The sequence below is a fragment of the Stenella coeruleoalba genome (assembly GCF_951394435.1).
Source record: "Stenella coeruleoalba genome assembly, chromosome: 10".
NCBI lineage: Eukaryota > Metazoa > Chordata > Mammalia > Artiodactyla > Delphinidae > Stenella > Stenella coeruleoalba.
The window spans coordinates 48,294,923-48,322,087 of record NC_137156.1 but is presented as its reverse complement, the minus strand read 5'-3'; the positions used below and the strand labels follow the sequence as shown (position 1 = coordinate 48,322,087).

The window sequence follows — 27,165 nt, the reverse complement described above, 5'->3', positions numbered from 1 at the left end:
AAATAGCAAGTTGTATGTTTATGGTATTAATAGTTGTCTCAAAAGGCTCTTATGGATATTTACTGTTGGCCATGTTTGAATGTAATATTTAGCCATCTCAAAATTATTTATTCTCATTCTTTGTTTTAAATAGCCCTGAAAAACCTGTAAGTGTGAAAATAAGTTTTGAAGATGAACCAACAAAGAAATATATGGATGCTGAAACTTCATTATAGAATTGAACCAAGAGGAATTATTTATAGATATATATACATATATATGTATGTATATATAATATTTCATGTCACTATATATAACAATATTGTATGTCATGCCATTTATGCATGACTATGGGGTTTTTTGAAGTAGTGTCTGAAGTTTGTTAGGAGCACCATGGAGACTGTGTATATAATGAAATGGTCTCTTAGAAGTGAGGTACATGATTCTTACTAGTCAAATATTTATTTTTCTGTTGGAAAATTTTTTCCTGTTCTGCAATAGAAAAATGTGGGGAAATGCATTCAATCTACTTTTCTTTAAATCTGTTTGTTCATCAGTGGCAGTCCATACCAACCTTCAGTGATACGTATTTAAATTTTTTCATTGAGTTGCTAGAAATGTTTCCATATTACTTCCTTTCTGCTAATGCTTTGTGGGAAGAACAGGGCGTCTCTGCCAGTGCTGGGGCACAGATGGGGCCGTATCCTGGCTGCTGTGTGTGTGTTGCATTACATGCATGTCCATCATGTTTCACAGGTGATGGGAACTTTTTCACTATAAAGTTAGAACAGTGGAAACTTTCTAGATAAGAACTATAATTTTGACCTTTATGTTTTTGACATTTATTTTAAACTTTAAAACCTCCGCATCTAGGTCTCCATTCTAATAAACAAGTATAATTGCAGGTGATTTTATAATTTAACTCCCATACCACTCATTAGTTTTTGAATTTTAAAAGCTATAAAATACCAATTTATGATAGTTAAATTTTGTTGCCTTTGTAGAAATTTTTTTCTGAATCCTAGTAGTCTATTAGAGCCCCAAATGCCCACTCTTCTCTGCCTTTGCTGTCCTTTACTTAAAATGTGGTTTAGTTTGTATCAGGTTCAAGTTCTTGATTATTTTTCTATTATAAGTAGTATGATTAAATAATCAGGAGTCAGAATTCTCTTAAGTGGGTTTAAGATCAGTATTACTTTATTACGAATTACCTTTCATTTTCCGTTTACGTTGTTCTTTCTGTTGTATAGGTAATATTTAATAGATTTCATTTTAAAATATTTTATTTATTTTAATTGATATGATGCTTAAATATTATATAAACATTTGAAAAGGTAACATATAGAGTAAATTGTTAATATAAATAGTTGGTGCTCACTTGCATTTATGGTTTATTATCTGAGAGCAGTTGATAGATTTTACATCTTTGATATAAAGCACTGCCATATTTGTATTTTAAAAGAAATTTAGACCTATTATGTATAGCTCAGATTGATGACATTCTTCCTAGTTTGTGTTTGTATGTTTTATTTAGATTTTGCTTTTCTAAGCTGTCTTTTTAACTTCTAGCAAATCTTTTTAGTCATCTTTTATATACTTTTACCTCCATATGAAATAAATAAATGTTGTTCTTGTTAAGCCTGTAGGACTGGATGAATGGGGTTGTGAAACTGATTTGGCAAGAGGATGATTTCTAAAAACCAAATGAGTATTGAGAAGCCACTGAAATATCGAAAATAATAACATGAATGTTAGGATGAAAATTTTAATGGAATTCCGATGCTTCCTTTAATCATTTTTAATTAAAGTACAAAAGTAAGAAGAATTGATCTTATAGATCATGAGCAATGCCAAAAGCTGATATTTTAGCAATTCTAGCAATCCATTCTAAACTACTTAACTAATAAAATTTCTACATCTAAGACCATGTGATCCAATTCTAGTTAAAATAATGGATTCAACTTCTGCCTCATATGGGAGGTTGGAAATGTAGCTGATTTTCTTTAGAAAATGTAGCTGGCACCATTTGGTACTGCCTAAAGAAGAGAGATGCTGTCAGCACTTGATGAGAGAGTATTACCCACGGTGCTTGTTACTGTTTATAAGCTTCCATTGAAGTGATTCCTTTTTATTCATAGCAGCAGAATCATTTCCAAAGACCCCAGTATTTGCTGCTATGATTTTGTATCTCCCCGATGAACCTGAACAAGAGGATTTCCTTACACCATTCCCTAGTGTCTGGATGTCACAGGGTTAACAAATGTGCTTTTTTACGGGAAGTAATTTTAAAATTTGAACTGAAATCTACCTGGGATCATAGTGTTTATGTGATTTTATTTATGAATACTGGTTGTCCAGTGCCAGAAAAACCATGACGTGCAAAATGCTTTGCACTCAGTGTTTTTACTATGTTTCTAATTGTTAGTAGTTTCTACTTTCTTTTGACTACTTGACTTACAAAATGATCTGATTGACTACTTCATTGAAAAGCAAAGGTAACTCATGTTTAATAGCTTGTTTATGTGGTTATGATATTTTTCCACTATTTTTGAAAAATAACAATCATGGATAGCATTCTTTGAAAAACAGTGAAAAATGTAATTTACTACATATATTGCTTTTTAAATGTTGCCTTAAACAGGTATAGATGAGCAGTAGTAATTGCTATGTACTGATTTACCTCAAGGTGAAAAAGAATTAAACCTGTGCATATTCCATTTATAAAATAAATTCATATAAACAGCCCTGCACTTTTTCAGATGCCTTGGTTTCCAGGATGGAGCTCAGTGCTACTGAGTACCCTGGCCGCAGGGCCACCTCAGGATATTCTTTCCTCCACCTATTTTATTTATTTATAGACATCTGTTTACAAGGACTGTAATACATCCTCATGTTGACCATCTGAAATTCACTTTCACTTGAATGCTATTTCACTCTAAAATTGCCGCTTTTGAGAAGACAATGAACTAAAAACTTCCTTATGATAAAAGGATGATGCTATATATTCTCTAATGATATTAGATATACGAAGTGAGGCACACGATCTTTCTAATGGGTGTTGTATATGTGAGTATGCTTGTGTGAATGATGTTGTCAATCATAAATCTCTCAAGTTGTTTAAAAAAGCTGTGGCATATCATTGTTCATATTTGCCAAGCATATAAAATGTGTAGGACAGAATTTTTTATGTGCTAACGCATGTATTTATAAAGCAGATTTCTTTACCACTCAAAATTACTTTCGTTTTCTCCATCTAAAAAAAAGTTTCTTCCATATACCTAAAGTTTATATATATATATAATAGCTTTATAACTTTTACCTTTTGCAAAAGCAGGTTCAAAATTCTGTAAAAAGGAAAATGGTTTCCGAAACAGAGGTATGACACCAGAGCTTGCTGTTTTTAAAGGACTGTATCATGTATATAAGTTCTGTAAATGTGCTCAACAGTGTAACATGTGAATCCTGTTTTAAAGTGCTCAGATTTCGGATGTGTAAGCCATTAATATAACATTGTAATTCAAAAACGTTTAAATTAAATAATTTAATGTTTTAAATTTATTTATGTAGATCACATCATTGTTATCATATGCAGTAGAACTATGTGAACTGTCTTGGTTTAGTCCAACAATTATTTTTTTAGAAAGTAAACTTAAAGAGTTTAAGGACATCCAAAATTTAAAATAGTGTTCATACTTCAAAATTTGGCAATTTTAATGTAAAGTTGGTTCTTTTCTAACTTTTCAAAAAGTAATTTGAGTGTCGATAATAGGAAAACATAGTTGGAAATGGAATTGTCTAAAGATCATTTTTAAAAATTTAATTAGCATATATTGACTTCTACATTTGTCTTAGAGTACTTGTTAACAGTTGTTTTTTTAATCAGAATTTTGTGCGTTGATGATTCTTGTGTTGTGGCTTTTCTTTTGTTACTTTCATATTAAGAGCTTTTTTTTTTGTAGGGGGGGTTCTCTTCCAATGTTTACTACATTTAAATAAATAGAAATTGAATTTTATTGTTCATTTATACAGTATTTGATAGCTTGGTATAATAACAGTACAGTTCTAATTTTTATGACTTTTATAATTATACAATGATAATATTTTCTTTTATAATAAAATCCAAAGTAAACATTTAAAATGTAGAAGTGATATTTTTCATCTATATGAAGTACAAGTATCTACCAAGTCTATAATGTGAATAATCCTGCCTTTCAAATCTGTTTCATAATATTAGAAGAAAACTATTTTTGGAGATGTTATTGAAGTTGAAAGATCAATAAAAGTCTACTGAATCAGTTGTTGAATATTGTCTTTATTTTGATATTAGAAGAGCTGCATGTCTTTCTCATGAGAACCTGATAGGGGATGGAGAAAAATAAGTGATTTTTATTTCCTGCCTCCTAATTTTCCTAAGCAGAAGACAGAAAAGAGGAAACAGTGAGAAAAGAAGACGAAACAAAATAGTGTATGTTTCACAATGATTTTTTGATAGTTAAGAAATACTGAAATTAAAGCCCTTTAAGATAGGCTGATCCATTATTTTCCCTATTTTAAAACACATCTGTTTAGAATAGAATTTTGCAATGGGATATGTAATAAACACACATCACATTACATGATATGTAATGAGCATGTTAATACTGAACTTTCATAGACTCAAGGCTTTTTTGTTTTTAATGGCTAATTTCATTATGAAATTTTTTTAGTAATAGCTAATGACAGGCCTTGGTTTGTTTTCCATTAGGCACGTATGTAACAATTTCCTCCTGTGTTTTCTGCACTGTAAAGTTTCTGATATCCCACAATGAATTTGTCAATTTACTATTCCCATCAACAGAACTTTGAGATTTTTGTGGGGGTTGGGGGCGGGGAGAAGAAGGGAAATAGGGAGTTTCTCACTAGTTTTTGTTTGATCTTGGTGCTTAAGGTATATCTGATCTCTCCAGTATCAGTTCAGTGACCTTTATCTCACTACCTCTATGCTTTTAATGAAAACATTCCTATTGTTTGGAAAACCTTCCTTTCTGTTTCTCTGCTATTCTTGCAAAGCTCAATTTAAGTTCTACATTTTCTACAAATTGTGCTCTGCCTTGTGCTGTGTTCTGTAAGATCATTCTCCTGCCTCCACACAAGAGTGTGTCTGGGGCTTCCCTGGTGGCACAGTGGTTGAGAGTCCGCCTGCCGATGCAGGGGACACGGGTTTGTGCCTCGGTCCTGGAAGATCCCACATGCCGCGAAGCGGCTGGGCCCGTGAGCCATGGCCGCTGAGCCTGTGCGTCTGGAGCCTCTGCTCCACAACGGGAGAGGCCACAACCGTGAGAGGCCTGCGTACCGCAAAAAAAAAAAAATGCCCTCTTTTTGTTTGTTTTTTTGTCCTAGACCAGTGATCTAGGAGTATTTTAGAAATTTGGTGAATTATTTTTTTCTTCTTGTTGATTCTGAATATTTATTTTAATACCTATTTAAGTTAATTTTATTCGTTCCTTATAGTTACACGTTACACTCTTTTACTTCCGAAGTACGTAATTTACATTATCTGTGGATTCACCTCAGGATAGTAAAAAGAGTATTCAAAAATACCAGAAGGGGATGTTAGGTCTTACAGATTTGGACCCTACCACATCAGCCATGAGCTTGATGCAGGCGTGACCCCTCTGGGGTCGTGTATATTTCTCACAGAGTATAGTGTGGGCCCTGGGTGGGTGTGGTGCTCCTCTCCTGGAGAGCCCGGTGTGTCCCATGCTTCATAATCATCTCTGCAATTTTCAGTTACATTCAGGGAAGGCCAAAACATTGGTTTAAGATTTTATTTTATTTTTATTTTATTTCATTTTTTACATCTTTATTGGAGTATAATTGCTTTACAATGGTGTGTTAGTTTCTGCTTTATAACAAAGTGAATCAGTTATACATATACATATGTTCCCATATCTCTTCCCTTTTGCGTCTCCCTCCCTCCCACACTCCCTATCCCACCCCTCCAGGCGGTCACAAAGCACCGAGCTGATCTCCCTGTGCTATGCGGCTGCTTCCCACTAGCTATATGTACCTTACGTTTGGTAGTGTATATATGTCCATGAAGAACCTAGGGGTAAGACAGGAATAAAGACACAGACCTACTAGAGAATGGACTTGAGGATATGGGGAGGGGGAAGGGTAAGCTGTGACAAAGCAAGATTTTATTTTAAGAGAGAAGAAAGGTGGGAAGCACATTCAATATTCTGATAAAGAAAAGTTCAGAGGAGTAATTTTGTCTCCTGCATAATGTTTAAAATGTCTGTAGAGAATACTTTTTCTACTCAGCATCAGTCTGCCTTCCCCCTCAACTTTTTGTGTTTTGATTGGTAACATTATTTCTACTGGTTTTATGTTTTCTGAAGTATAATTAGTTCTGCTCCATTCACCTGAGTTTGACTTTCATCTCACCTTTCTGTATTTCCAAAATGGTACCTTACTGTTTTCGTTTTAAGTAAGTATTTTCAAGTACTCAGACCTAAGTGTTGTTATTCCATTAGGCCTACTTTTCATTATTATTCAAAGCAGAGAAACATCACGGAAGCATTCACTGTATTCATTTTAAATCAGGTTTTGGGAGGTTGAATCACCACACTAATTGACATTCCTGTGGGCACTTGGAGCAACATTAAGATGGGATTGAGTAGGTCCTAGATTAAATTGTCCGGGGGACAGACAGCATGGTGGTTAAGACTGGGCTCTGGATTGAAATTCTAGGTTCTCCCCTGCCTCCATCACTTACCAGCTCTGCCCTGTTGGGCCTCCATGTTACAACTCTAAACTAGGATGAAAAATAACCAGATGGGGGCTTCCTTGGTGGCGCAGTGGATAAGACTCTGCCTGCCAATGCAGGGGACACGGGTTTAAGCCCTGGTCCAGGAAGATCCCACCTGCTGCAGAGCAACCAAGCCCGCGAGCCACAACGACTGAGCCTGTGTGCCTCAACTACTGAAACCCTCACGCCCAGAGCCCGTGCTCTGCAACAAGAGAAGCCACCACAATGAGAAGCCCGTGCACTGCAACGAAGAGTAGCCCCCGCTCGCTGCAACTAGAGAAAGCCCGGATACAGCAACGAAGACCCAACGCAGCCAAAAATAAATAAATAAAAAATAAGCAGATGATGTGAAGAGTAGGTGAAATAACGAGGAAAGAGTTTGGAACAGTCCCTGGCACAAAATAAACGCTCAATATTTTTCATTTTTTGAAGCTTCACAATGTAAAGAGTATTTTTTTAAAAAAAGCTTTAATAAAATTAAAATTTTTTCAATAAAAAGAAGCTTCAGACTTTCACAAAAGGTGAAGAGCCTTGCCCAGTGCCACAAAACGAACTAGTGACAGGTGTCCCACACAGCTCACTCGTACTTTCACGCCAGAGTCGCTGAAACTGTCTCCACGTTACACGAAAGCTATTCAGCAGGTACCGTTGATCTTTTTCAAACTAAGTATCTGCTTTGGAAGATAACTGATTTTTAGTCCATAACAATTCTTGAAATTAAACACCCCAAAATGAAGCTGCTTTCTCTCCTACCCATTTTATTTCAAACGCTGAAGGTTGGCACACCGAGTCCAGAAAAACCGACAGCGTTTAGGAAACCCTGGGTGGCAGGCAGCCCGAGGTCGGGGTGAGGAGGCTACCGCCGCCAACAGGCCCTCAAGCCCCACCCGACAGCGCGCGCTGCGGCCCGGCCCTGCGCGTCTCCGGTTGCTACGGCAACCCGAGGCCGGCGTCCCCGTCGCCACGGCGTTCGGCGGGCCGCAGCATGGCTACCTCTGATTGGCTGGGGCGCCCTGCCGGTGGAAGAAGAGGTGTCGGCATTGGCTGAGGACGCTCCGGCTTCATGGCCGGAAGGAGGATTGGATTGATGCACCAACGGTGCTGCTGGCAGCAGTGCCCCCGAGGTGGAGGGGACCAGGCGCGGGCTAGGGGAGAGGAGGACGGGCCCCCGATCCAGAGCAGCGTTACAGTAAGTAGCAAAGACGATGAGAAGGGCGATTTCGAGCTTGGCCTGAAGGAGGGGCCCTCCCTTGGGCGCGGTGAGTGGGGCCGGAGCGGGCGTTCCTCTGCCGGCGCGCGGTTTCAGGCAGGGTCTCCAGGGAGATGTCCGCAGGTGCTTGTGGAGCGGCCCGAGGCCTCGGAGTGAGCTCCCCTCGGCAGGAGGCAGGGCAGAGAGTGCGGGCTGTCGGGCGTGCGGGAGTCACTGTGAGCCTGTCTCATAGCAGACGGGTTGGTGTTAGCGAATGGATGGTGGGAAAGTGCCATCAACCATGCGTGATGGTCCTTTCAGTTCCATAAGGACTTATTCTGGTTACAGGAAGCCTGAGTGTGTCTCTTCCAATCTGCTCCTACACTCCGGAGGCTCCTTCATAAAACCCTTTATGGGCGTCGCTTCTCTGCCTTCCCCTTATGTTATGATGCTGCTCTGACAGTCCCTCTGCTTCTCTGCTCAACGTGAGTGAGCCTGTTCAGTTCCAGGCCTTCAGGTGCCTTCAGGCACCACATGTCAGCTGATTACTTGAAAACCTCCACCTCTAGCCTAGGCTGCTCCACTAAGCACCAGACCCCAAAACCCAACCGCGAGTTAACTCCACACGTGCACAACCCTAAACACCATCTTCCCCATTCCCACAGAGTGCTTCACCCTTGGATTCCCTGTCTTGGGCACCAAGATACAAAAACCACATCTGGACAATATCTTTGACACTTACTGCCGCTTCTGCATTTCTACCGGTTATCAAGGCTATACCTTCTTAATAGCTGTCAAATCAATTCCCACATTAATAAATCCCTTCTCACTACATTAGAATTTCCACCAGTTTCTTGGTTAAATTCAACACCCATCCACCTTTCCTGATGGCAGTTTGGCCCTATCTAATCCATTTTTCTCTCTATTGTTAGACTGATCTTTCCAAAAAACATATAAGGGTATTTCACTTCCTGCCAAGACTCCCTGTCATCCTCATCCACACTTCTTAGTTAGGCCGTCCATCAGCAGTTCCATCTTTGTTCCCAGAACATGCCACATTCTCTCCTGTGTGTGCTGATGTCCCCTGTTGCTCACACTGCCTTCAATGGACTCCACTTTTGCACCTTCCCCAACCCTGCTCTCACTCCCCAGTCATTCTCTGAATGTTGCCTAATTGCTTTTCTGCTTCCTCCTCTAGACTCTCTGAGCGCAGAGGTCAGGTTTGTCTTCCTCACCATTTGTTGTGTCTATCATAGCACCCTGCAAGTAGCAGGGGCTCAACAAATACTGGTTAAATGAATGATTCTCTAAAACAAGAAGTTACTGTTTTTCATAGCATCCAGTAAAGCTTTCATTTATAAAAGATGAATGTTGAACTTCCAGGTTTTACTTTAATTTCAAGATCCTTGGTTTGGAAACTATTTCAATTCACAGTCTGTATTTCATGCCATAATCATTTTAATGGTAGCTGTTGTTATATGGCATAAGTTTAACATGGGAAAGAGAGAGAGTACAGTGCAGTTTGCAAGAGATAGGCTTTGAGTCAGACATGCGTGGGTTTGAATCCTGGCTCCAACATTTTAGCTCTGTGGCCACTTATCTGTGGCTTCGTTATCTGTACAATGGGCTAATAATAACCCCCACCTCATAGGATTATATTAAAGACTAAATGTGTATAACCCATATCAAGTGCACAGTGCCTTATACTTAATAAATTTTCGCATGTCTAAAAACTAGAAACATTCACATGGATGTTTGTAGCAGCTTAATTCACAATTGCCAATACCTGCAAACAACCAAGATGTCCTTCAGTGGGTGAATGGATAAATTAGCTGTGGTACATCCAGACAATGGAATTGCTGAAAAGAAGTTAACTCTCAAGCCATGAAAAGACATGGGGGAAAGTTAAGTGCATATTACTAAGAAAAGAAGCCAGTTTGAAAAGGCTATATACTGTATGATTCCAACTACATGACATTCTGGAAAGAGTAAAACTTTGGAGACAGTGAAAAGATCAGTGGTTGTCAGGGGTTAGCTGAGGGTGGGGGAGATATGAATAAGCAGAGCACAAGGATTTTTAGGACAGTGAAAATACTCTGTGTGACACTATAATGATGGATACATGTCATTATATGTTTGTCTAAACCTACAGAATGTACAACACCAAGAGTGAACCCTAAGGTAACCTATGGACATTGAGTGATTATGATGTGTCAATGTAGGTTCATTCTTTTATTTATTTATTTATTTATTTATGGCTGTGTTGGGTCGTCGTTTCTGTGCGAGGGCTTTCTATAGTTGTGGCGAGCAGGGGCCACTCTTCATCACGGTGCACAGGCCTCTCACTGTCACGGCCTCTCTTGTTGCGGAGCACAGGTTCCAGGCGCGTAGGCTCAGTAGTTGTGGCTCGCGGGCTTAGTTGCTCCGCAGCATGTGGGATCTTCCCAGACCAGGGCTCGAACCCGTGTCCCCTGCATTGGCAGGCAGATTCTCAACCACTGCGCCACCAAGGAAGTCCCTGTAGGTTCATTCTTGGTAATAAATGTACCATTCTGGTAAGGAGGGAGGCTCTGCAGGTGTAGGGGTAGGGGGTATATGGGAAATCTCTGTACCTTCCTCTCAAATTTGTTGTAAACTTAAAACTGCCCTAAAAAATAGTCTTAAAAAAGAAGTAAAAGAAACACTGAAAGTTGGAATTGTGAAATTTCCATGGTCAGCTCACAAAAGGTAAAAATCAATCTTTTAATTCAGTCAAGTACAATTTCTAGGACATCATCCTCCTACCCAGTCACACTATACTACTTGATCACAAACTTTGTTCTGATACAGGTAAGAGACTCATTCAGTGACAACTTATTGACCATCTGATGGATCCAGGGCGCTCTGCCAGATAAAGGCGAGGCAAAAGAAAGTGTAACCAGTAAAGTCTCAAGTAAGTGAAAGAAGGGCCTGGAATGTCACTAGGCCTGTCTCAGCCGGTCAGACTTTGAGGTCAGAGTCAGAGTGGGCTGAGTGGAGCCCTTGGAGAGGTGGAGAGGAGGTAGAAGTTTACTGGGCGTCCAGAAGGGAGCATAACCAAGTCCCTGTGCCCTCAGAGCCCAGGATCCCAGGGGTGGTAGCCCAGAGTCCATAGAATTCAGACTCATGCTAGGTGCATGGGTTCAAATTCCAGCTCTGCCACTGCTGGACACAGGGCGTCTGCCAAGTTGCTTCATCTCGGCACTTCAATTTCCTTACATATACAGTGGAGTTGTTGTGAGTATTACATGAATCAGTAGAGACAAATTTCCTAGAACTATGGTAGGTACATAGGAAGTACCAGGTACATGTTAGCTGTTTCTATTATGTTTTACCTGGGGGAGAGAAATAAGTTAAGAGATAACAATAAAGAGGATGGGGGTGGGGGGATAGAAAGTGTCACCTTGGGAACAGGTTATGTGGCTTGGATTTGGAAATGAGTCTTACATTTTTGAGACTTGGTCTTCCACAGGAAAGTGAACTCTATGTGTACTCATATATCCGCCTGACATGTGTGATTAAAAAAAAACATGAAAACGAGCACTGAATAAAATAGATGGTTTTTCGTTTGGTAAAATGATTGTTCATTCATATCTAGAAGTCAAACTTCCCTTCATCTCAGCTGAAATCTGCAACAGTCATTAATAAAGGTCATGCACTCACATCCATGGGGGTGGCTCAACTCAGAGCTTATTCAGTCTTGTATTAGGAATAGTTATAGTTGACAGGGAGTCTAGCTTCACAACCCTCAAGAGAGTCAAAGTGACAAAATCACAATCAAATGGCACATATCTAGAAGAGAGACTAAAAAACCCTCCTACAAAAATTGAAATAAAAACAAGAGACAGAATGGATAAAGCACAGCAGCCATTCATCTTGGGCCAGCAGGAAAAAGTTACCCAGTATATAGTGTATTTTGCATAAATGACAGGGAACTTTTAATTAATTTGAGAAAAGTCTGTCTGAAGTAATATTTGGTTACTAAGGTGATAAACATTTACCTAGAAAATTCACTTAGGCAGATAGAGAGCTGGATAAAGGCCACCAATAAGTGAAAGTATAGCGTTCAATTAACAGGGAAGGCCCTGCCTGGCTTTAAATTCCTGCTCTGCCACCAGAGGTTTAAAGCTCTGTGACTTGGACAAATTACTTAACCTCTATGGGCCTCAGTTCTGTCATCTGTGAAATGGGGACAGTAAAGGTAGTTGCCTTATAGCTTTGTTAGGAGAATTATATTAGTTAACGTATGAAAGCAATTAGAATGGTGCTGGCACAGGGTAAGCCCCATGTAAACATTTGCTTTTATTATTGTTGTTACTATTGCCAGATATGAGATCTTAGCCAAGTTACTGAAGCTCAGCACCTCAGTTCCTTCATCTGTGAGTTGGAGATACAACACAACCATCTCCTAGGGTTGTTTTAGGATTAAACAAATACATGAAAGTGCTTATAATTGTAAACCCGAAATAACATCAGGTGTAACAAATTAAAATGAAGACTATTTGTGACATTAAAAATAAAACTTTTTTTTCATTTTATGTCTAGTATTTGTCATCAGTGAACCAAAGTCAGTGAATATAAGCAAATGACTTAAAATAAGCATGACTGAAGTAATAGTAATATTACCAATGATAGTATTTACAACAGCTGTCATAATAACAACTTAGCTAGCTACAGACAGTTTTTTGTTTTGTTGGTGCCACACCACGTGGCATGTGGGAATCTTAGTTCCCCAACCAGGGATCAAACCTGGGCCCTAACCACTGGACCACCAGGGAATTCCCCTGGACAGTTTTAAAGGAGTTTCACTTTATTTTATTTAGTTCCACCTACCATCTTATAATGGGGATATAATTATGTCTATTTTTTGGTAAATGAGGAAACTAATAATCAGAGAGGCCCGGGGACTTTTTGAGGTCACTCAGCAGGCATGTAGAAACCAGGTCTACTCCATCACTGCTGCTCCTTTCACCTGCATCCCAGCCGTGTAACAGGAAGACTTCATAGTCCCAAGCCTGTTAGCTCTCATCAGTGGAGACCACAGCATTCATATAATGTGTGTGTGTGTGTGTGTGTGCTACACTTGACATAAATGTGAATACTCATTCCTGTAGGAAATGTTATTGTCCTATCGTGTATACTTGAGGTAGCCCATATTTAACACAAATATCTTATTTACCTTGTGGCTTCCCTGTGTTTATAAAGAGATTTTTGTCAAACCAACATTCTGTAATAACTAGATGCTGGTCAGCTGGGGCAAATGTATCATTTGCTGATAGTTTTTTTCATAATCTTTATTCTCCATCTATAAACAATGATCCTCCGGTTATAGCTGGAGCTTCCCAACCACATTTCTCTTGGGATTTGTTTATTCATTCATTCATTCATCAATCATTTATTGAATACTTCTTTTGTTATAAACTAGCAATGCTGTGCTGGATGTTGGGGATGAGCAAACTGGCTGTCATCCACATCCCTGACTAGTTTATAGTAAGCTAGAGGAGACAGATGCATAGTTATTGAATTATTGCCTGAATCTGCCCCTTTATTAAGAGCTTCAAGGCAGGGAGGTCAGTGAAAATTTCCTTAAAGAATGAATACTTGAGTTGAGATGGATGAGCCTTCCAGGGCTTTCTGCACTAATCTGGCACTTGAGTCTAGGAATAAAGGTCGCAGGAGTGCAGGAAAAGCAGGCCTGGGGCAGGGACACACGGCCCAGGTCTGAGTGGAGCTGTTGCGGGCAGAGGCTTCATCTCACAGGGCACCTCAAATCCTCCTTACATTTGTTTTTATGCCGAGAGAAATGGGAAGCCCATGAAGGCTCAATTGGTCAGATCTGTACCATAAAAAGGGTGCTTTTGATGCTGTGTGGAGAACAGACTTCTTGTTGGGAGGAGAGAGAAACTGGAAGTTGGGAGTCCATTTAGGAAGTGGTTCCTGTAGTTCAGGTGGGCAATGATGAGGACGAGGGTGTTGGCAGTGAGGATGGAGAGAAGTGGGCAGACAGGGACTGTACTGAATAGAAAAATAGTGAGCTAATGAGTAAGGGCCTTAGGAAGAGGAAGTGTCATTTTTCCAAGGTTCATGCCCAAGGGCTCTTCTTGAGTTGAGATTATTTGAGGATCTTCTGTTCTATGAGCTGGCCGTAGCCTTGGAGGCCACCATCAACCCCAACCCAGCTCATCTGCTCCCTGTCTCCCCAAACCACTCTCAAGATCTGGCCTCCCTCCCTTTGTGCATCGCCTGAAGTATTCTTCCCCTGCCCCGGCCATTCTCCTAGACCTGCTTCACAGCTGTCACATGTGCCTTTTCATGGCTCTTTCTTCAGCCCACAGTGGTCTCTCTTTCCCTTAAATTCATTCAATTTATAATCTCCTTGGGAAACTAATTTTCTCTGCTTTTTGACATTTCTAGTGTTCTTATTTAATCCCTTGTATTAGGCCGAACCATAAGAAATTGTTCTTTTTTTTTAAAGGCCCAATATCAGCAGTTTCATGTTGTTTAACCTACATATTTCTCATTTCCCACACTTGCTGAGTTATGGATGGATGTTTTTGCAGCATCCAGTAGTGTCTTGTGCATAGTCAGCACACGATAAATTAAAAATGCACTTAAATGTTATTAGATGAAACAAAAGTTATTCAGTGCCACCAATTATTAGGAACATCAGTGTGTTTACCCAGTGTTCTCTTTACTCTTTGAGGGTCTAGGGGATTGGGCTGAATCCATACTCACTTATTATCATGTCTTATTTCCATGATGGCTAACTTTGGGGAGAAGGCAATTTTTTTTTACCATGTCTTATTCAGTGCAGTATCCTCAGTGCCTAGCATATATGAGGAAATCAAAAATTGTTTCTTGAAGGAATGAATAAACATTGTCACCTTTCTCTGTCTCACAGAAACAGAATTGAATGTAATCTTACTATGTTTGGAGGTCAATGAATAAAGAGAAATTTGGTGTGCTACTTTATTTATTTTCATTGACTGGTTAGTATAAATTCTTTCTTCATACCATCTGGACCTTTTTTCCCCTTTACAATATCACTACTTAATACATGGGTCTTAGGTTCATTCTACCCTTTGTCACGAATAGACTTGGGTAAGCAGCCACACAAGGCATGAGCACAGACTATCACAAACATTGTGCAGTGGCAGTTGAGGGGGCCCCCAGGAAATCCATTCCTATCTGCAGGCATTACCCTTTGTCACAAAAGATATGAGTTAAAATGGGAATACATCTTGAAAATAGGAAAATGATAATGGTGCCTATTGTCATATATTCTAGTTAACTTTGGAACAGCACTCTCAGTCCACCTTGGGTTACTATTCACCAGAAGAAGATGAAGGCAAACTCCTAAGGGAGTGTCTAACCTGTAGTAGGTGCTCAATAGATATTCAGGGGAATGAGTGGGAGACAGTCAGAATACTCTTATCATGTTTTATTCTTTTACCCCCAAGTGCTTGTTTAACTAGAAAATAGAAGGTTGTTTAAAGAATAAAGTGTGCATAAGGAAGGTGTCAAGTCTGCTGACTCGGGAGCAAGGACATGACAGTACTTGCCTTCGGCTGATGCCACTTTTGCCAATGGCAGTTCTGTAGCAAATGCATCTTTGTTTGGCACCACGCGATGGTATTAAAATACAACACCTACCTAGTTCTCATGAGTGAACCAGGATGAATGGATGTGTATTTGTAAGCACGCCAGGGTCCAGTTGCATTTAACCAATACACTTAAACACATTTTCCTTATTTCTGGGTGCTCTATGTGAATTATATCTTATTTAAAATTATATCTTATTTTAACCACTTTTTTCAAATTTTAAAGGAATTTTAAGGAAATATGTCTACATTAAAGGAATTGGAGTAATGATTTTTCATTTTGCATTTCCATCTATTTGTGGGGCTGAAAGTTCTGTAAGTTTTTAGTACCTACCTGAGCACAGACAGACTGCATCTTGACATCTAACATGGAGGTTAGCTGTCATTCAGCCAAGGAAAGAAGGACTCCCTGTTGTTGGTACAAGAAGTTCTAACTTCCGTGGTAGGGTTCATGACACTTTATTTTAGTGCCTTTTCAAAAATAATAAAGCTGATGTAGCAAAGTGGTAATTAACCTTAGTCATGCCAAACTCTTACTGCTATTATGTTCTAAGTGCTGGTTTTATTTTTTTTAACCATTAGTAAAGGTAGTAAATAAAATGGAATAGTTACAAAGATGCAACCTAAGTGATTAGAAGGAAAAACATGTATCTGTGGGATATGAAGCTATTTCCCAAAATGAATCAAATGATTTTTCTGTTTTGTCTTTAGAAAAGATGAGGCCATTTAAGGATCTCTCGAATAGCTAAGGCAATTGTGGTATAAAAAGGAATTTCTGGGCAGGGAATCTGAAAACCATATCATAAATACTCGCCATGTTATTTAGTTAGTGGGTTTATATTGCACAATTTAGATTAATTACAATCAATTAATTTTACCATGGCATGGATAATCTCTCTGTCATACGTGTTTACCCTGCAATTACTGAGTGAGGTGTGTGTCTCTGGGGACTTTCTTTTATTATTAACCCAAATTTCAGGTGACATCAGGAGAATGAATTACTTTCGAGAGTTTCTTTTTTAAAATGGGTTTAAAAATTCAACAATGAGTCAGAACTGTGATTATGCCTGTACTTGACTAGGGCTGTAAACACCAAACTATTTGACTATCTGATCTGAGATAGTATTTGGGTTCCATGACTGAGAGGTACAGAGGAAAGATACTGAATGTTTCTGTCCTTAAAGTAATATGCACTTGTATTTTATATGTAATCTTTCACTTCTATACCCATTCCATTTTAAGAAAAAATACTAAATTTCACATTTTCCATTTAGAATCAAAGGAAAATCTCCATATGAATATAAGTGAATACAAGTGTTTGTGTAGCAAGTATCATAATCTCTGGCCTCATCTCATCTGTAAAATAAATGTTAGAAAATGAGTGGTTTTCTATTTTTATTTTTAGCAGTGGAACCTTGTTTTCAAATGAAACTGTACAGAGACCCCCAGAGAAATAGGACATAGTGCATTCAGCCACTCTTACCCTCCCCTGGTTGTCCTGGAATTGACAATGACTGGGTTAGTCCTTTCAGGCACTCCACGTAGGGCAGTGATTCTCAGAGGATCATCTAGGGTCACTGTGAAAACAATATTGTTATTTGAAAGGAGAACCCTCAGGTGCCTAGGCCAGTGCTATTGAGGTAATCTTCAGACTTGTGTTACTGGTCCATGAGGGAGAGATACAAAATTGAGAGCAAGCATTGAGAAATGTTTATAGCAATTTGACATTGCTGTGCTATCCAAGCACATGATCAGTGATGGGCTTATTTTTCTGGATACGATATGGACCAGAAGTGTTGATCCATAATAGATTGGAAAAAAAAACTTTATGGATAATTTGAGAAGCACTGTTCATGAATATTTTCTTATTTAGGACTCCAATTTTCCTCCTAAAGATTGAATAAGTTAGATCATTCCTGAGTGTGTTCAATATTATTATAGCATTACAAATACTTATCAGTTGATTTGATTTATAAGGAAGCTTTATGAAAGATCTTTGAACTAAAGGAATAATGACATTGGTTTTTAAAAATATTTTATTCATCCATTCATTAATTTTTTTCAATAAATATTTATTGTTTGCCTACCATGTGTCTGGTGAATACAGGAGACCCAATCCTGCTTTATGGGGTCATCAGGCAATTGCCATACTTTTTGCACAGGTTTGCAGCGTGGGGAGTACAGGCTTCCCTGGGCTCTGAGGAGGAGCACCAGACTTGGTTGGGGGCGGGGGGGTGGTGGGTGGTCAAGGGAGGTTCTAATCCCCAAATTAGTAATTGTTAAAAAGCAAATAATTCACAAACTTTGGTAAAAATACCTGAGCCACTCCTTACTGATTGTGACACAAATATTTTTTGAGTCCATACGCTGTGCTTACCCTGTGCCACTTGCTGTTCTGTGTGTGAGGATAAAGCAGACACAGTCCCTGCCCACATGGGGCTTATTATCAAGTGCATGGAGACCAGTGAATGGCTAGGAGTTCTCCTGATGTTGATGAGCCCCACAAGGAAATAAAACAGGGTAGAGTGGTGAGTGTGAGCATGTGATGGTGAATGGGTCGCAGAGTAGTTCTCAGCAAGGAGGTGACATCTGAGTTGAGGCTGAGTGACCTGAAGGAGCTGAGCTGCAGTGGGCTGAGGGTGAGGGAGACGATGGAAGAGCTCAGAGAAGTCAGGGTCAAAGCAAGAGGGAACTGCCTTCGACTCTGCTCTGTGTGCATCTGCAGCCAGGCCCTTGCAGCCCCATCACCCACGCTCATCCTTGGGGGATGTGGGCATCCACAGAGCCCCCATCCCTAAGGCCTGTTTGTGTGTCCCAGGTATTGGCTTCAAAGTTCTTTTGCTTCTAATAGCCAGCTCCTGGGTCTCTTTTTGGGAGGACTGCTCAAGCTACTGGAGGCTCTTTGCCCCCAGTCAGCAGTGCCTGTGTCACAGAACCAAACTCAGGTCTGCTTGTCCACTCACAGTAAAGCCAATCTACTGACACCCAGCTGTGGCGAAGGAAAGTGCAGTCTATCGCAGGGGCCAGCAAGGAGTCCAGGCAGCTAGTGCTCAAAAAGCCTAAACTCCCCAATGTGTTTCAGCAAAACATTTTTAAAGGCCAGGTGAGGGAGGGGAGTCCCAGGGTATATGATCCACTCATGCACAATTGTCTGGTTGGTTGATGGTGAGGTTACAGGGTATTAACATTATCAATCCTTAGATGCCAATAGGTGCTTACGATTATCAACTAGTTAATTTCTTCCTTTTGATGGTGGTTTTAGCATCTGTAAAACAAGTCGGGAAATGTGCATCAGATACTACTTCGGAGAGGAGCTACAGCAGAGGATGGGGGAGGGGTCTGCCCCAGGAAGGCCCCATAGGATCCTGCTCCCTTACACCTGAGGGGCTAGGACCTCCCTCAGGGCCCTTTACCAACCACTCCTTCCCTCAGGTTTGGACACTGGCTCTGAGGCAAACTCTACCTGCACGGCTCTTGCCCTCACTTGCCCTCTGAGGAACACTTCCTCAGAAAGTTGTTTGCTTCTAGGAAATGACTTAAGAGATGAACTGTCCTCCCTGCCACCCACCAGTTTTGAAGTATAGCCTTTGGTATAGTGTTATCATTTTTGTTAATTAAAGATGGGATTAAATTAAATATTTTATAGTATTCCCAAGTTCTTGAAGTTTTTTTGTTTTTGGAACAGCTTCCATTTTAACAGCCATCAAGTGGAAAGGATTTTGTTTTTTATCCTAAAGGCAATTGCCTATTTCTTCTGATTCTGGTGAATTTGTTTACTGTTCAATTAAGTGAAACATTTCCAGAGAGTTATCTATTTTCACTCTTCCAGCTCACAGAGTAGAAGCTAATCTTAAACTGATAAAACTATTAGAGGATTATTTCCTGTTCACACACTGGGTCAATAAAATTACAGAGATTAAACAAGGGAATAAGACAGAGTGTTTAGCAGGGTTTGATTGTGGGAGATATCATCTAGCATCAGAAGCCTGTGAGCTTTTCCACACATTTTCATGTACTAATCACTGTGACTTTCACGTCCCTGTTTCTAAAATGGTCTGGAGCTATGGTTTGAGCAGAATTTGAAGCTGACAGGCCAGTGTGTCTATGTGGAATTTTCCCTCTGTTCTTCAGGGAAAAGTAAAGTTAGATTATATTTATTTTGACTGGATTTCCATTTATTTTAGAACTTTTGGGGCATTTTAATATCTATATATGAAAAGCACTTGGATCTCTTGCTTTTGAAAAATTATGTACAGATCATCCATTCTTCCTCTTTTCCTCCCTACTTCTCCCTTTGTTCCTTCCTTTTTTCTTTCTTTCTTTTAAACAGATGCTAAATCATCTCTCTATCTGAATATCTCACAAAACATAGTTTAAAGTTCCTAAGTGGGTTTTTCTTTGCTTGTAGTAGAATCCTATATCTGGGATATCCTCTTTTATCTTTAGTAGTTTTCTGTCTGAGATTGGACATAGTAAGCGTTCAATAAATATTTCTTGAAGGAATGAAGCCATGGTGCTAGGTCCTGGGCACAATCCTAAAATATTGATATTGTGCTTTTCTTGGTGTGCATCTGTGATGAGAGCCTTGCTTTTCAGCTTTTAGTTCCAGCTCAACTATTTGTCACAAGTATGACAACAATATTGGGAAAATAATTTTTAAATCCTTAGATAAACTGTGTTTGTTCATTTCACAAAATTAAATGTCACTAGATTCTGTTGCAGTAAAATACCCATTGGCACATTCCTTTTGCCTGTAAATACCTCTGAAACACTTGGATTTTGACCATCAATTTCATAATACATTGAGGCATGGAATTATAGGACAATAAGGCATGATTTTTCATGCCTGAAAAACACTCTGAAGTCTAGCAGTAGCATTGAAGCGCAACTGGAAAATTTTACATCCAGTCAAGAATTAAACCAATAGTACATTTAATTTTGTATTTGCTAGGTAATTGAAAGTATGAGTATCTTCAACTTTCTTTTTGTTTCTATTCTAAAACAATTTAGTCAGAAATTGATTAAGGAAAGGGTAAACAAATAAATTGTTTCCATTAGTGAACTCATAATAACCTTTTGAGTAGGAGTGGGAAATAGTATTAAAATTTATCCTAGGAAGGGTGACCAACCATAATGACTACAAAGCCTAATTCAGAAGAGTGAGATGCCTATTGGGTTGTGTTCCCAGGCTGGCAGCCTCACTGTCTGGATTGTTAAAACACAAAATTCAACTGAGTACATTTTGAAGATCTTATTGGCTTTATTCAGTGAGTCATGAATGGGCAGCATTCAATCTAGCAGATAGAAAGGAGCTCTGAGGAACTGTACAAATGAAAGACTTTTATAGGCAGAAGAGGGCAGGAGCGAGGAAGTTATTCTTCATTAGGAGTTAGTCAAAAAACGGATTGGTTATTGCAAGGTTACTTTTCCTAAAGAGGATAGAGGGTTTTATCAGGCAGCTTGCCTAACTAGTGCTGATCAGGAGATTCCTGATTGGCTAGTTTAAGTTCCCATTTCTGGGAGAGACAAAACTGTAATTAAGTTAAGTTTGGTGACCCAGAGATTAGCATAAACAACTCCATTGTCTAAAACAATGCGCCCATTGTCTTATTTTTAACAGGATGTTTGAGTGAGTCCAGGGGCTGTGCAAGACTGACCCAATTCTTGCAGAAGAGGTTATGACTAGAGTTGACTCACATGGGGATTCAGCTTAAAAACTTTAGGAATTCTGGAAACCCAAGGACACTTTGTGTGTTGCCCTTGAGACTGTAATGCTTATTTGCAAGTGGGTGGAGCTTTCTCTGGGATTTTTAGGGGCATGACCACGATGAGAGAGGAACTCCCTGAAGTAGCAGCGTACTCTACTGTTAAGGAAACTTGCCGAGAAAGACAAGTAAGATGGCATAAAAGTGTCAGTTGGACTTCAGGTATTTGCTTATGCATATTTTGGAAACCCCAAATTGGGGCACTTTTCCTGACAAGCAGAACAATACTTGTTGGGGTAATGGGTCAGAATATTTGAAATCAAGAATGACTCAGAAAATATAGGCTAAAGTACTACTATAATTATAAGCTATGCCCTAAATGTATCCAAAGGCCTTTGAATGATAAATAGTAAATGTTATTCATATTAGCATTTATATTGCTATATTACAAATAAATGTTAGTTTGTGCATATTTAAATAAATGTTATAAGTGAATTTTGCCTGCATTAATTGAGAATATGTTGGAGCACATAACCCAACTAAAGTTTTTCCTTCTAGTTTACTTTGAAAGGAATGTGATGTTAATTCTGGGGCATTGATGTTTTACAATGCCTGATCAAGACAAAAAAGTGAAGACCACAGAAAAATCAACCGATAAAAAACAACAAGGAATCATCACCAGGTAACTCCCTTCTGAGTCTTTGCTAATTATTAACTCAGGCAGTGGCCAGCAACCAGATTTAATGGCTTTTTGAGAAATAGAGTAGATCCTTGACAACTGCTGCTCTGGGGTACAGTGTTTACTGAAATGTTTGTGCATTTCTAGAGTTCTACAGAAACATTTAGCATGTATATGTTTCAGTCTATAAAAGCAGGCCTCCAAGTAGCAGTGTTCTATGTTACTAGTGGGTAACATGACTAGTTCACCTGGAGTCTTCTGTTGGTTGACACTGTGTTATTCTTTTTTTTTTTTTTAACATCTTTATTGGAGTATAATTGCTTTACAATGTCATGTTAGTTTCTGCTGTATAACAAAGTGAATCAGCTATATGTATACACATATCCCCATATCCCCTTGTGTTATTCTTTCTCCTAGGGACTATTCAGATCTTAAAAGACTTCTGTGCCTTTTGAACGTTCAGTCAAGCAAACAACAGGTAGTGTTTTCAAAGAATGTGCGTCTATTAACGACAGAGAAATCACATGTTTCCAAAGGGATCCATTTAACATCATGTGAACGATAAGTCTATTTTTCTTTGTTCTTTCTTATGTTTTGTCTTTCTTCTAGCTGTTTCTTTCATACCTGTCAGGTTCAGGATGCAAGACTCTGTATCCACAGCCTTTTCATTCTTTTGCTCTCATGCCTGGGGCCCGCTTTATCCTCTGTTCAGTGCCATGTGTCCTAATCAGCAAAAGCATTTCAGTATAGAAACAGAGCTCTCTTCATTTGAATGCCCAATGTTTGAAACTGCAGAGCTCTAGGGAAGTTGATTTCTCCAAAACACTGTTCATCACCTTTCCCTTCGTCTCTGCTTCCCCACTTCTGAGGCTGCCGACTTGCTACAGCACCACTTTTGATGCTTGCTGCAAATTATATCTCACCAAAAACAGGGGAAAGGAAGGAGTGAGTTTTGGCTATTTTTACAATAGAATTTTTTTTTTTAATAGACAGAGGAAGAATGGTACTGCTGCTTGAATTTATCTCTAAATGTTTCTTTTTGGTTTAGCTTCTGTCAGACTTTAGAGAGTCAAGAGATTAGAGGCTATCCATGGAGGTTTAGGGAATAACACAGAAATGCTAATAATAATGAAGACAGCTTATTTAGCACAGTAAATTAGTAAATGGCAAGGATGGGATTTGAACCCCGGGAGCCAGACTCCAAAGTCAACTGTGGTATACTTGTTAAGTAAATTTGTTTATGAGCTCATGTGGTAATACAGCCCTACTGGCTTTTGTTATATCCACTAAACCTACCAGAGAACTACAGCATTTACAACATTTTTTTTATTGAAGTATAGTTGATTTACAATATTATATTAGTTGCAGTGGTACAACATAATGATTAAATCTTTTTAAGATTATACTCCATTTATAGTTATTGTAAAATATTGACTATGTTCCCTGTGCTGTACAATATATCCTTGTAGCTTATTTATTTTATACATAGTAGTTTGTACCTCTTAATCCCCTACCCCTATATCACCCCTCCTCACTTCCCTTTCCCCTCTGGTAACCACTAGTTTATTCTCTGTGAGTCTGTTTCTGTTTTGTTATACATATTCGTTTGTTTATTTTTAAGATTCCGCATATAAGTGATAACATACAGGATTTGTCTTTCTCTGATTTATTTCACTAAGGTTAATAATTTCTAGGTCCAACCATATTGTTGCAAATGGCAATATTTCATTCTCTTTTATAGCTGAGTGAATTCCATTGTGTGTATGTGTGTGTGTGTGTGTGTGTGTGATATATACGTGTGATATGTATATCATCTACATAAATCTGTTGATGGGCATTTAGGTTGCTTCCATATTATGGCTATTGTAAATAATACTGCTATGAACATTAGGGTGCACGTAACTTTTCAAATTAGTGTTTTTGTTTTCCTTGGATATATACCCAGGAGTGGAATTACTGGATCATATGGTAGTTCTATCTTTAGTTTTTTGAGGAACCTCCATACTGTTTTCCATAGTGGCTGCACCTGTTTACATTCGCACCAGCAGTGTTCCCTTTTCTCCACATCCTTGCCAACATTTGTTACATGTTGTCTTTGTGATGAGAGCCATTCTGATGGGTGTGAGGTGATATCTCATTGTGGTTTTGATTTGCATTTCCCTGATGATTAGCAAGGTTGAGCATCTTTTCATGTCCCTGTTGGCCATCTGTATGTCTTCTTTGCAAAAATGTCTATTCAGGTCTTCTGCCCATTTTTTAATCATATTGTTTGTTTTTTTGATATTGAGTTGTATTAGCTATTTATATATTTTAGGTATTAACCCCTTACTGGTCATCATCATTTGTGAATATTTTCTCCCATTCAGTAGGTTGTCTTTTCATTATGTTGATGGTTTCTTTGCTATACAAAAGCTTTTAAGTTTAATTATATCCCATTTGTTTAGTTTTGCTTTTGTTTCCTTTGCTTTAGGAGACAGAACCAAAAAAATATTGCTACAGGTTATGTCAAGGAATGTTTTCTTCTAGGAGTTTTATGGTTTCCAGTCTTACATTTGGGTCTTTGATCCATTTTGAGTTTGTTTTTGTATATAGTGTGAGAAAATGTTCTAATTTCATTCTTTTACATGTACCTGTTCAGTTTTCCCAGCACCACTTATTGAAGAGACTGTCTTTTCCCCATTGTATATTCTTGCCTCCTTTGTCATAGATTAATTGACCATAAGTTTGTGGGTTCTTTTCTGGGCTCTTGATCTATGTGTCTTTTTTGGTGCCAATACCATACTGTTTTGATCACTTGTAGCTTTGTAGTACAGTTTGAAGTCAAGGAGTTTGATCCCTCCAGCTTTGTTCTTTTTTCTCAAGATTGCTTTGGCTATCCAGGGTCTATTGTAGTTCCATAAAAATTTTAGGATTATTTGTCCTAGCTCTGTGAAAAATATCATAGGTGTTTTGATAGGGATTCCACTAACTCTGTAGATTGCTTGGGTAGTATGGACATTTTAATGATATTAATTCTTACAATCCACAAACACAGGATATCGTTCCATTTCTTTGGTGTCTTCAATTTCCTTCATCAGTGTCATATAGTTGTTGTTTTTTTTTAACATCTTTATTAGAGTATAATTGCTTTACAATGGTGTGTCAGTCTCTGCTCCATAACAAAGTGAATCAGCCATACACATACATATGTCCCCACATCTCCCCCCTCCCGCATCTCCCCCACTCCCACCCTCCCCATCCCACCCCTCCAGGTGGTCACAAAGCACCGAGCTGATCTCCCTGTGCTATGCGGCTGCTTCCCACCAGCTATCTATTTTACGTTTGGTAGTGTAAATATGTCCATGCCACTCTCTCACTTTGTCCCAACTTACCCTTCCCCCTCCCCGTGTCAATGTCATATAGTTTTTAGAGTATAAGTCTTTTACCTCCTCAGTTAAGTTTATTTCTATGTATTTTATTCTTTTGGATGCAATTATAAATGGGATTGTTTTCTTGCTTTCTCTTTCTGATAGTTCATTATTAGTGTATGGAAAAGCAACATTTTTTGTATATTAATCTTGTATCTTGCAGCTTTACTGAATTCATTTATTAGTTCTAATAGTTTTTGGTTGGAGACTATAGGGTTTTATGTATATAGTATCATGTTATCTGAAACTACTGACAGTTTTACTTCTTCCCTTCCAATTGGGATGCCTTTTATTTCTTTTTCTTGTTTGATTGCTGTGGCTAGAACTTCTAATACTGTGTTAAATGCATGTGAGGAGAGTGGACATCTTTGTCTTTTTTGTGATTTTAGAGGAAAAGCTTTCAGCTTTTCACCATTGAGTATGATGTTAGGTGTGGGTTTGTCATATATGATCCTTATTATGTTGAGATGTGTTCCCTATACCAACTTTGATGAGAGTTTTTATCATGAATGGATGTTGAATTTTGTCAGATGCTTTTTCTGAGTCTATTGAGGTGATCATGTGATTTTTATCCTTCCTTTTGTTAATGGTGTGTATCACATTAGTTTATTTGTATATATCCTTGTGACCCTGGAATAAATCCCAGTTGATCATGGTGTATGACCCTTTTATGTATTATTGAATTTGGTTTGCTAGTGTTTTGTTGAGAATTTTTGCATTTATGTTCATCAGAAATATTGGCCTGTAAGTTCTTTTTTTGTAGTGTCTCTGTCTGGTTTTGGAATCAGAATAATGATGGCCTTGTAAAATGCATTTGGGAGTGTTCCCTCCTCTTCAATCTTTGGTAGTAGATTGAAAAGGATAGGCATTAGCTCTTCTTCGAAAGTTTGGTAGAATTCCCTCGTGAACCTGTTTGGTCCTGGACTTTTGTTGGCAGAGAATTGTTTAAACTTCTAATTCAGTTTCACTACTAGTGTTCTGTATGTTCAGGTTGTCAATTTCCTCCTCATTGGTCTTAGAAGATTGTATATTTCTAGAAATATATCCATTTCTTCTAGGTCTTCCAGTTTGTTTGCATATAACTGTTTGAAGTATTCTCTTTAGATTTTTTGTATCTCTTTGATATTGGTTGTTATTTCTCCTCTTTCACTTCTTATTTTGTTTATTTGAATCCTCTCTCTTTTTTTCTTGATGAGTCTGGCTAAAGGCTTATCAATTTTATCTTTTCAAAAAAAAAAGCAGCATTGGATTCATTGATGTTTTGTATTGTTTTTTGGTCACTATTTTATTTATTTTCTCTCTGATCTTTATTATTTCCTTCCTTCTGCTGACTTTGGGCCTTGTTTCTTCTTCTTTTTCTGATTCCTATAGATGAATGGTTAGGTAGTTTATCTGAGTTTTTCTTGTTTCTTGATATAGGCCTGTATCACTATAAACTTCCCTCTTCAAAATGCTTTTGCTGTATCCTATATAGATTTTGGAAAATTGTGTTTTTATTTTCATTTGTCTCAAGGTATTTTCTAATTTCCTCTGATTTTTTTTTTTTTTTTTTTTTGCAGTATGTGGGCCTCTCACTGTTGTGGCCTCTGCCGTTGCGGAGCACAGGCTCCGGACATGCAGGCTCAGCGGCCATGGCTCATGGGCCTAGCTGCTCCACGGCATGTGGGATCTTCCCGGACCGAGGCACGAACCCACGTCCCCTGCATTGGCAGGTGGACTCTCAACCACTGCGCCACCAGGGAAGCCCTGATTTTTTTTTTTTTAAGTGACCCATTGACTTTTTTAGTAACATGTTGT

At 38.7% G+C, this 27,165-nt stretch overlaps 2 protein-coding genes across 17 annotated transcripts in view; both read left to right on the top strand.

Moving 5' to 3' along the window:
- Window positions 1-1,180, top strand: part of SLC4A7 (solute carrier family 4 member 7) — a 121,253-nt gene extending 120,073 nt beyond the window's left edge. For all 4 annotated transcript variants that reach the window (XM_079933425.1, XM_079933424.1, XM_079933423.1 and 1 more), the window contains one exon: window positions 134-1,180. In XM_079933425.1, coding sequence (XP_079789551.1) covers window positions 134-215 — 82 coding nt within the window. In that variant the 3' untranslated portion in view covers window positions 216-1,180. The remainder of the gene's footprint in view (window positions 1-133) is intronic.
- Window positions 1,181-7,835: 6,655 nt separating this feature from the next.
- NEK10 (NIMA related kinase 10) overlaps window positions 7,836-27,165 on the top strand; it is a 315,567-nt gene continuing 296,237 nt past the window's right edge. For 7 of the 13 annotated variants that reach the window (XM_079933113.1, XM_079933102.1, XM_079933112.1 and 4 more), the window contains exons 1-3: window positions 20,403-21,504; window positions 21,841-21,964; window positions 22,379-22,439. In XM_079933113.1, the coding sequence (XP_079789239.1) occupies window positions 21,891-21,964; window positions 22,379-22,439 (135 nt within the window). In that variant the 5' untranslated portion in view covers window positions 20,403-21,504; window positions 21,841-21,890. Of the gene's footprint in view, window positions 7,959-10,787; window positions 10,891-20,402; window positions 21,505-21,840; window positions 21,965-22,378; window positions 22,440-27,165 lie in introns of those variants that run through there. The other 6 variants (XM_079933109.1, XM_079933110.1, XM_079933115.1 and 3 more) reach the window with 6 other exon arrangements.